Source organism: Bolinopsis microptera, chromosome 3 (assembly GCF_026151205.1).
Source record: "Bolinopsis microptera isolate Bmic1 chromosome 3, MBARI_Bmic_1.0, whole genome shotgun sequence".
Taxonomy (NCBI): Eukaryota; Metazoa; Ctenophora; class Tentaculata; order Lobata; family Bolinopsidae; genus Bolinopsis; species Bolinopsis microptera.
Window position 1 is genome coordinate 12,444,553 of NC_087074.1, and position 10,081 is coordinate 12,454,633.

The 10,081-nt window shown below is 37.5% G+C and overlaps 3 protein-coding genes across 3 annotated transcripts; 1 reads left to right on the forward strand and 2 right to left on the reverse strand.

Moving 5' to 3' along the window:
• The first annotated feature begins 1,081 nt into the window (after nucleotides 1–1,081).
• LOC134813571 (uncharacterized) lies at nucleotides 1,082–6,059 on the forward strand. Its single transcript, XM_063821406.1, has 13 exons — nucleotides 1,082–1,496; nucleotides 1,653–1,745; nucleotides 1,993–2,125; nucleotides 2,504–2,742; nucleotides 2,910–3,012; nucleotides 3,117–3,244; nucleotides 3,405–3,533; nucleotides 3,734–3,880; nucleotides 4,011–4,149; nucleotides 4,256–4,350; nucleotides 4,517–4,816; nucleotides 5,026–5,115; nucleotides 5,239–6,059. Exons 1-13 carry the CDS (start codon nucleotides 1,410–1,412, stop codon nucleotides 5,446–5,448), a joined length of 1,893 nt encoding a protein of 630 aa, XP_063677476.1. The 5' UTR covers nucleotides 1,082–1,409; the 3' UTR covers nucleotides 5,449–6,059.
• Nucleotides 6,058–10,018, reverse strand: LOC134813572 (uncharacterized). The gene is made up of 5 exons (XM_063821407.1): nucleotides 9,901–10,018; nucleotides 8,654–9,710; nucleotides 7,371–7,463; nucleotides 6,950–7,099; nucleotides 6,058–6,830 (listed from the first exon to the last, which is right to left on the reverse strand). The coding sequence occupies exons 2-5, from the start codon at nucleotides 8,804–8,806 to the stop codon at nucleotides 6,741–6,743; spliced, it is 486 nt and encodes a 161-aa protein (XP_063677477.1). The 5' UTR covers nucleotides 8,807–9,710; nucleotides 9,901–10,018; the 3' UTR covers nucleotides 6,058–6,740.
• Nucleotides 9,403–10,012, reverse strand: LOC134813196 (uncharacterized). The gene is made up of 2 exons (XM_063820884.1): nucleotides 9,901–10,012; nucleotides 9,403–9,710 (listed from the first exon to the last, which is right to left on the reverse strand). Exons 1-2 carry the CDS (start codon nucleotides 10,010–10,012, stop codon nucleotides 9,403–9,405), a joined length of 420 nt encoding a protein of 139 aa, XP_063676954.1.
• Nucleotides 10,019–10,081: the final 63 nt, after the last annotated feature.

The window sequence follows — 10,081 nt, forward strand, 5'->3', positions numbered from 1 at the left end:
TTTCAAAGAAATGTTGTTCTGAAATTTACATAATCAAGAGTGGGGCTAAGTGTCAGTACGAGATCTGCGATATGAGAATCACAGTCTTGGTGTGTGAATTCCGCGTTTAAGAGATGCTTCCAAATTTTGAATAGTTAAAATTGCTATACAGTTTCGTTAACTTGGTAGAATTTATCCTGTTCGATTTTGAAGCGTATTCGTCGGAATTAGTGGGATTGTGAGCAGAACAGATTTGATGGAATTTTCGTGAACTAATCATGAAAAAGTCAAAATCTTACCTTACAATTCATATCTCCTCTGCAGCTTATCGTTTTAGCGCCGGTTTTAAAGCCGTGCATTTTAAGATGGAATTTTACTGTGTAAAATGTGTAAAATGTGTAAAATGTGTAAAATGTGTAAAATGTGTAAATGTCTCATTCAATAAAGAATAAACCTAATATGAACTGTTGGAATTTCGGGCTGCAGAATGTACGTATAAATCAATTTTATTATAAGTAGATGCAACTTGCGCATTGCGCTCCATGACATGATCAGGCATTTATCTGTGTGTTCAATGATTCGGCATTTTTCTATGATTGCATTGATCATTGAGTTTTCCGGCAAATATCCTAACACAAATGGACTATGATCACTGTCATTGTCAGACTGTGAACTTTGTTTTATCGATATAATGCATTAAATTGTCTGGTGATAGAGAATTCAAGTTACCCAAAGAAAGTCTAGCTGCTGCATGTTGAGTCTGTCGCCAATACCAATCTCTAATCATTGTTGTGATATTTGATCAGCCTAAACGAGCTGTTTTTTATTGAGGTTGTAAATGAGGGATCGTTTGTCTTGTTATAAAGAAAAATTCTTAGAGATTAAAAAACGTACGGCTCATGTTAGCACGTGCTTTTATTTTCTCTTATCACATACTGCACGCTGTATTATGATCGTATAAGATTTGTTTTTTCCGTGTTGCTGTGCGTGGGCTCCGAATTTGCACCTATGGTAGAGTTTATTGTTTACTGTTTTCGTGGGTTAACAATATTTTCTCTTCATCGACTGCTGTGTTGCGGCATTTTAATGATGTCATCGATTTGGTATTTTCATTTTGAAGAAATGTGACAAGTTTTCCAAAAGACACGTTTGCCGACCGTTTACACTGATATCAGTACAGATCTTAAGTTTGTTTACCATTTACATAATCATATAATCTATATATTTGTCTCGATCAGAACAAGTTTAAAGTTATCGTGAGCTATTCCTGAAACTTTTTGTGCTATTTAAAACCAACCTCCAACCCTTCTAAACCCTGCGTTGTTGACAATCTACACAAAAATACTGATAAAATCTATCAATTACTAGTTAAATGTGAGAAACTAAAGATAATAATTGACTGACATTAACATTCAGACAAATCTGTCACCATGGCAACAAGTGCTTTGCACGTCACCTTCCTGTGGGAAGCCAGTAAGCCCAGCGAACGAATGATTGAACAGTACCACGAAATAGAGGTTAGATTCGATATCAGACCGACCCTTTCATTTGTATAGTCCTTTTACTTGTGTAGTCACTTGTGTAGTCACTTATACCAATCGTGGACTCAATACTACTGATTTTGGACACTGGACAGGCAAACAAATTCTAAACTGATGATTTGTATTCTCTAGACGGAGTTATCCCTGGCGGTAGACGATGCAGACCTTTTTAACTCCGAGGTTGGAGAGGATATCCTGAACGCTATGACCATGTACGACTTATTGGTGAGTAGTTCACATTTCATCAGATTGTTAATTAATTTTAACGCTCGTTTACGACTCTGTCATCAGTGACATTCAAGTGTGAGGTTCGGAAACAACATTCATGAATCTGGGTCACTTCTCGGATTACATCAGTAATTAGGAGCCTCGATTATCAGGGTTAACACACCAAATAGCACAATATATTTTCTGTCATACTGAAGTACGACTGTCCTACTGTTATACTGTAGTACTAATACTACTATTTCAGCCGCAAGCAGACGGAAGTATGACGAAGAATCGAATGGAGAATGCGATATGTTTCTGTGATGCGATGGCAGAGGTTTATCTGACTGTACCGGTTGAGAGACAGCCAACTCTCACTGATACCCTCTATAAAACCGGTTAGTTAAACGGGCAGATATTTTGTATTTTTAGTCGTCTGCATTTGAAGAAACTGACAGGCATACTGATAGGCGTTTGCGAAGGGTTATAGGGCGGAGTATGATCGGTGGCGTTATCATATTACGTCTTCGCAATTAAGAGAAGTCGGAAACTTACGGCAGTCCGACATCTTTGCATTGTAAATTCTTTTTGTACAATAAAAATGGAACTCATGACAAACTTGGAACCGAGCCAATTAACTTCCGGCATTTCTCGCATATTGATAGATTATCCACTTACAAGACCGTTCAATCTGAACACGTACAGGGTTAACAATGTCTCTTTTTAACACCTCTACCTCTACTCTATTTCTACCTACTTCTACCTCCCCCACACAGGTGTAACGGACGCTATTCTCTCCATTATGAGAGCTGACTACCCGACTCTAAAACCTGACGATATGTACCTCTTCTCAGCCTTACAGATGTGCAGTGCTACCCTCATAGTGTCCCTAGGAACCAAGAGAGCAGAGAACGACATCACCCGAACAGATTACTCTCACCAGAGGCTGTGCAGGCAGATCATCCCTGTTCTCCAACATATCGTGTATAACAGTCCTTGTCTTGCTACCGTTCTGGTGAGGATTCGTGTTTTATCGTTGGGTCTTAAATCAAGTTTTGAGTATAACAGCTGTGAATTGTGATCTCTCAAGCTTCTGGCTTGTTTGAACGTGGTAGCTGTATTAATATCACGACAGCCTTCGATCTATCTGATCTAAATTTCTCTGACTGATCTCTTCTTCAGGTGATGTTGAAGTATCTACTGGTGTTGGGTTCTACTCACAAGCCCTTTTTCAACGAGATCCTGGGGGAGTTCCACGGAGTTTTAGAAGAGTTTCTAAAACCAGGTGTGCCCCTTACTAACAAAAACCAAGCCTTTTTATTTTCTTGTATTTTGGTTTCTTTTTTAGATATGGAGACGTTATCATAAGATAAACATCGCTCCCCTCAGGAGTGCTGATAACACATTGGAACTCTAGGATCCCAGCCCGTCAGATCGAGCTGCTCAAGTCTCTAACCCCCTACATGCCTGGGGAGGTCAACTGTTTTGTCAACATCCTATCTTGGTTCATCTACGAGGTAGGAAATTAAGTCTCGCCTTAATTCAACTAAATAATCGATACTGCTGTCGCCCATGAGATATCATTAGTTGACGTTCGAAAAGATTTGTAAACGGGACATTTTGTTGGCGAATGCTGCACTGATAACATGTTGTCTTAAAATATTTCTCTATTTACAGATCCCATCTAGAGGAATGATCGAATCAGATTTGGACAAGATAATGGAAAAGGAAAGTTTGCTAGAAATTTACTGGAAGATCCTGAACGAGCCAATCCCGAGCACTTATTTCAGATACGCCAAGAGCAAGGTATGATCCTGTCGAGATATCTCGGGACAAATCATGTAAAAAATACTGGGAACTTGCCAACTAGTAATTTTATCGGTTTTCTAGCCTTGTGTCATGATTGAACAATGATATTCGTTTAATTTCTATAAAATCTCTTTAATATCATCATCACTAATTAATGATGTCCCACGACCCACATTCTTATATCTGCTTTATTCCAGGTGATGCTATTCTACAGCTCCCTTTGTGAAGAAGGGCCCCAGTACAGCAACAAGCTGATCGAGAAATTTGGTGTTTGCGGTTTTCTAGATAAGATTCTCCAAGATGTGCAGATCGACCAGAGATGCTACTTCCCACTATCCTGTCTGGTATGTTAAAAACTAAAATTATAGAATTTGTAATTCCCATCTCAAATTCATGAAAACTTGTCATGTTTGATAGTAGCCTATATACTTTACCATCATTGTTGATTCTGTCGTTAAACCCATACTTCACCAGGCCAAGAACATGATTATCTGCATGAACCCTCTCCACAAAGACAACTTGTACCCAATGGACAAAGCAGTGGAACTTATTTACGAGGACTATGGTAAAGATGACGGACTAGTACAGACAGAGGTTCTTCAGTACATGCCTGGTGAGTGTCATCGTCCGTTATCCACATATTCAGATATATTGAGCGCCCAATTTGACGATCGTTCTTCTAACCGTTAAAAATACTTTCCAACTTATTCAAATCACAGGTATGAAGAAAAGTATGCAGATTAAGGTTGGAAAACTTCTAACGGAGTTTGCTTTTGAGTTGAGAAACGCATTCATGTCAGAGTTCGCTATTACAGTAAGTTACTTAACAAGTTGTTATTTAATCAATACAAATGGAGAAGCTCATAATAAAGATAAACATATTGTAAAGCCGTTGAGGAAATTAATTTTATCGATAACATGAAAGTCACTAAAACTAAAATATCATTCACTAGACAGTCATTTATATTACTTCTTATCAGAACGAGAGAAAGAAAGTTAAGAAAACAAAGAGCTTCAAAGCAGTGCGATTCAGTGGAAGCGATCAGATAGATGATGTAATGGACCTTAAACCGGAAGATGAGAAGTCAACAAAGTCGCCAAAGAAAAGTAAGAAACAGAAACGGAAACAGAAACTGAAAGAAGAGCAGGAGTTAGAGAAAGCGAATGCAGAAGCTGAGATAGAAAAAGTTGAAGCAGAAAAAGAGAAGGCAGCACTTGAGAAACAACATAGTGAGGGAATCTTGACAAATGCTGTGGAAATCAAGCATACTACCTTACAGGTATTTAATCTTTATACTTAGTTTAGTTCGTTAATCCAGTTATATTAAATTACTAAATGGTCAATCGCAGGAATCTGATAAAAAGGTGCTGTTAAATATTGATTGAAAGCTAACCGCATATTAGTCACAAATCAGTTCTTGCAAATTATTGATCAATATATTGATCTCAGTTCGATTTTCTATATTCTTTAAACCCTTTAACTTTGCAGGGATATCTAGAGAATTTATATGGAGAAGAATACACCTTGTACCTACCCACTTTCGCTCAAAACGGTCTTTATCTCACCACGAAAAGAAAGGTTGGTACATTTTATAGGCTTTGCATTCTGCAATATTTACATCATTAACGTGAAGAACTTAATTTTCATCCCCCGCAAATATTTCTAAGATCATGTTCCTTACCCCATACCACCCAATTTCAGATATTCTACAACTGTTTGGAGGAGGTAGACAGAGAGCTAATGTCAGCTGTGTGTACAGTGTGCAACGCCGCCCTCAACAAGATCCAATGTAAAGCTTGTTCCTTCAAATACTGTTCCCCAGAGTGTCTCAACAAAGACACTAATGACCATACCACCTACTGTGACCTTAAAATCCTGGAGAGGTCGTTGCATGAAGCGGTTGTAAGCTAGTTTTAGTGGGATTTGTTTCTTTTTGTTGTTGCTATATTTAAACATTAAGTTAATTATGGTATGATGGTATGATCATGTACAGTTGATATATATATACACGGGATTGTCTATTTGGAAGAACCTCGGCTGTTGGAGGACACGTGAATATTTTGGAATACGCTAAATATCAACATTGAACAAGGATGAGGTGATAAACAGCTAATACTGGAGACAATGCCCAGTTCGAGAACAAGAACACAATCAGTGTAACAGTGTACAGGAGAGTTGTAATGTAGTTATGAAGATCTGTTAAGAGTAAATCATCATTAGTAATTAGTATTTTCTACTTATTTCAACTTTAATTGGTTGATATTGGTTAATTGGAGACGTAATTAAGGTTTGGATTAAGATTCCCGCAAGTATTGCTCGCATCACTGTTTACAATACGTATCACTTATTGTGTTGATCAATTCCGGTAACAATCTGCGTCCCCATCCGAATTAACCTTTATTATACATAGGATTTTTCATTTTATATTTGGTTTTGTAAAATTTTATGCTGGATGTAATCTGTATTTAAACTTTATTTGTTGACAAATTTATTTTATCAATCAAAATTTAATCTCGGATATTAAAAATTGGAATAAAGTGATTTTTGAGAAGGTATAGAAAAGCATGAACTCTTTCAGACAATAATACAAAGCAGGGAAAATAAAAACTGCCGATGGCCAGTACCCCCAATATCAATCTTAAAATCTAAAATAATTTACTAGAATTTTATGGTGATTTTACCGACATTTACTAAATAACCCTTCGGCCCATTCATATGATGTCCCATTTTAGACATTAAATCATCGCATCATTCAAATTCATGTTAAACCATAGTTATAAAATAACATAAAATGTTAAAGATAAAAAAATTACGATATATCAAAAATAAATTGGACCAAGTCCAAAACAATATTCAATGTTTATCTTGATGTATAATACACTGCCTCTGGCGATAACGCATCCTACACGTTAAGTTTGCTTGCTTTAAAAATAGTCCTCCTAATGAACAACAAGCAGAACTACAGACTGTAAATTTAAGCGAGTCAATCCAGAATCATTGTGGTTAGTGCAAATAGACGTCAGACCGCAAACAGGTTAAATAATTTTTATCAAAAAGTCACAGTAAGACACAAATAAAAATGATAATCTCTTAAATTTTTAAAGGTTGTGAGCGGAACCTCAAATCAAAATTATCAACGGGTGGAGTCTTAATTAGTCACAATATTATCAGTCACATCTCTCAATAGCGGTAAGCTTTAGATTTTAGACCTTGGTGAGCTCGACGTCCTCTGTTTCTTGATTCAAATATTCCCTCAAATCAGTGATTTTCTCGTCTATATCTCGTAGAGAATCCTGTAGGTTAAAGGTCAATACAATCTGAAATCTTGAACGAAAAAACGTAACGCTCCAAAATAGGAACAACTTAAAACACATCGAAGATAATACGGCGTGTTCTCGATAGATTGACAAACCTGGAGCCACTGGCAGCCGGTAAGGATGCTGCTGGTAACAAGAACAAGGTTGTCCAGAGCCAAAGACATGGCAACCAGTCGGGCATCACAGAGATCAGGGTCAGTAGGAGGTGATATTGAACCGAGATACTGGTTCATGGTCAGGTTCACCTGTAAAAATGTAATTACATAATCACCTGATAATCGATTAATTAAATCATGCATATATATTTATTATATTATGCAATGTCGAGCTAACGCGCCGCGCACTACTGTCTAGCGCTGAGAAAATAACAAAGATGTCTTCGCGCGTTCCGTTAAAGTAAGAATTTGACAGATCTGTCGAATAGTGACCGTTAATTTGCCAACATTTGTTAAATCATCATAAGTGAGATCATTTTGTTTATTAGTTTGGAGGTGTAAGTATCTAATCAGTATCTACCTTTCTGGCACTCATTACAACACCCCCCAATTCTTCATCGCAGTCGTAGTTTTCAACATTACACTTTATCTCGACCAGTAAATTTTTAATGTTCTGAAAATGTGATTAGGCGATTAGTAATTGTTCAGTGTAGATCGATATCAATCGAATGTAATTTGTCAAACAAATTAAATCCATTGCTATGGTTGGTTTATAAATGTCTAATTAAGTTATAATCACAAACTATACACAAAACAAAAAAAAGAGTCTAATGAGAAGCTGAGGATGGTCTTCTGAGAGGGGCTACTGGAATTGGAGACAGCTGATACTTTGCCAGAGCTTCAAACAAGAGCTCCTTGCTGCTCTTTCGCTGTGTTGATGAATGAAGTTCCAAGATATGAGAGGTGCTGTGCAAGACAGTACTTCTTCTGTGACTTGTAGTGAGACGTCTTCTTAAGAGAGAAGAAGTTCTGTTATCAGACATAGAACTGTTATCAGGCATAGGAGCTGGTTCCGTGGTTAATCTCCTCCTTTTGTCGGGAGGTGCAGAGTCAGAGCCCGAGGAAGGTCTCTTGTTGGGCTGCATGATGTCTACTATCAGTGAGAGAGGAACAGCAACGTAGATATCCTGTGTAAATGTAGGGAGAGGAGCATGGACTCTGAGTTTAGGGGATAGGTGTGGGGAGGCTGGAGGAGAATATACAGTAGTAGTGGTGAAGGGAGGGGTAGTGTTGCGGATGAGCCAGCTTTGTGGGGGCTGCTTGGTGGTGTAGGACGGGAAGCTGGTGTAGGCGGCAGGAGTTTTGAAGTAGGACATATTATCAGAGGATTGTGATTACAAGTGAGTAGGTAAAGAAGTGATGGTGATATTGGAGCCTTGAGGGGTTTAAGTAGGTAGGCTTGTCATGTGATACCATGTGATGTTTGTCAAGGAGTCAGACACAGTTTCATGTGCAAAGTGTGCAGGATAGATTGGGGACCATGTGATAAATCACATGGTACAGTTAGCCAGACCACGTGACAGATCAAGTTTCAGTAGATCACGTGATTAGTCACGTGACCATGACAAGCTGAGGTATTTAGAAGAATTCAGCACGTCATACTCAGTGAAATAGGAAACGATAATCACACGTATTTTACGAGACATTTTGGCTATGGTGAAAACATGAAAAACTAAAATATGTTCAGGCAAGAAATTACCAAAAAACAAGCCATCATAAATATCACTTCCAATAACTGTCTAAAAACTTAAACCTAATAAAAACCTCAACAACCTCGAGAAATAAACCACCAACGTTACACACCTTGAGGATGACAGTGCTTTTGTTGATGACTGGGAGGGGGTCTATCTGGTGTTCCATGGCAAACTCTTCAAGAACATCTGTCAACTCTTCTCCCTTTATTGACTGCAGCTCAACCGTGCTGTCCTCCCGTTGCAAGATGTTCCACCCTTTCATCCTTGATCTAGCAGATTGGAATTTATTATTATTTAACTATTCGCATATAAATACGAATAGTTAAATAATGATAAATTATGGATATCAAAATAATATAAATTTCAGTAGTTTCTTTACTATCGTGGACGAAAATGACGAGACTTGTTATAGAAACGTATAAAACAATAATAAATAATATGATCTCTGGCTCCATCCAATATATCATTTACACAAGATTTTATTTGTATTATTTACACTGCACATATTATGTATATTATATAGCACTCGTCTCTTAATCGCCAATAATTTGAACCTACAAATAAATAATTAAATTACGGCTTTTAACATGTAAATTACTGAAGAGTAAAAAATGTTCTGCTACTTACATACTATAATAATACATATCATAACATTTTTCTGTATGACAAAAATAAATGTTTCTGAGATAAATTAAACGTCTGAATTTACGTTAAGACGAAAGTGACCACGTGATCGGTGATAAGTAACGAGCTTCGTATTCAAATTATATAAACTTAATCAACCTATAGCTATCTGAAACAAAGTTAGACAAACGAAAATACCATGTCACATGTTTAATGTCTACAAGTTATCCATCCCTACAGAGAAGAAGTTACAGTTTTACTTTTGATATCTAAATCATACACAGCAACAAAGTTGCTGAAACCCGCTCCTATCACTATTTTGAGATAAGTAGCTGTTACGGCTTGTAAATCCAGGGAGTTACGTTGCATCTGTACACAGTCATCATCGAACATGTACGTTTTCATTGGTTCCCAAGAGTTGGGTTTGTCTTTAACTGACTTGAAGAGGGAGATGGTTTTGATGTAGGAGGAGGAGATGTGGAGGGTGAGGAGGTTCAAGACATGTCCCTTGAAGTGTAGGACTATTTCTTGTGGGAACGAGCCTGAGGTTAGGTGAGGTTAAGTTGGGTTAAGTGAGGTTAGGTGAGGTTACATTTCAGAATGACGTCTAGAAAGAAACGTGTCACAAGCATTTTCAGAAACTAGCACAACAGATAACATTACAACTATTCACGAAAGCAAATTATATGCACGACAAAAACCAGCTTAAAATTGTTAAGCACGTGACGTCACCTGTAGAAGAGAAGAGCTTGTTTTGTCGTGATTTGAGGAGGCAAAAAGCGGGAAAATGTGAACTGAGGGAGGTTGCGTACACGATGTTAGCAGTGTCACCCAGACATACCATACCACTAAGAGAACGTTATAGTTGAGATTACTGAGCGTACAGTTATGAGATTTAGTTGTTTCTCAATAA

Bases quoted from the DNA above. Each gene is read 5' to 3' on its own strand.
- LOC134813571 (XM_063821406.1), top strand. From the start codon at position 1,410: ATGGCAACAAGTGCTTTGCACGTCACCTTCCTGTGGGAAGCCAGTAAG. The intron at 3,881-4,010 runs GTATGTTAAAAA...ATACTTCACCAG, and splicing joins ACTTCCCACTATCCTGTCTG to GCCAAGAACATGATTATCTG. The intron at 5,116-5,238 runs GTTGGTACATTT...ACCCAATTTCAG, and splicing joins ATCTCACCACGAAAAGAAAG to ATATTCTACAACTGTTTGGA.
- LOC134813572 (XM_063821407.1), bottom strand. From the start codon at position 8,806: ATGAAAGGGTGGAACATCTTGCAACGGGAGGACAGCACGGTTGAGCTG. The intron at 7,464-8,653 runs GTGTGTAACGTT...TCACATTTTCAG, and splicing joins AAAGCACTGTCATCCTCAAG to AACATTAAAAATTTACTGGT. The intron at 6,831-6,949 runs GTTTGTCAATCT...TTTAACCTACAG, and splicing joins CCGGCTGCCAGTGGCTCCAG to GATTCTCTACGAGATATAGA.
- LOC134813196 (XM_063820884.1), bottom strand. From the start codon at position 10,012: ATGGTATGTCTGGGTGACACTGCTAACATCGTGTACGCAACCTCCCTC. The intron at 9,711-9,900 runs GTGACGTCACGT...ACCTAACCTCAG, and splicing joins CAAGCTCTTCTCTTCTACAG to GCTCGTTCCCACAAGAAATA.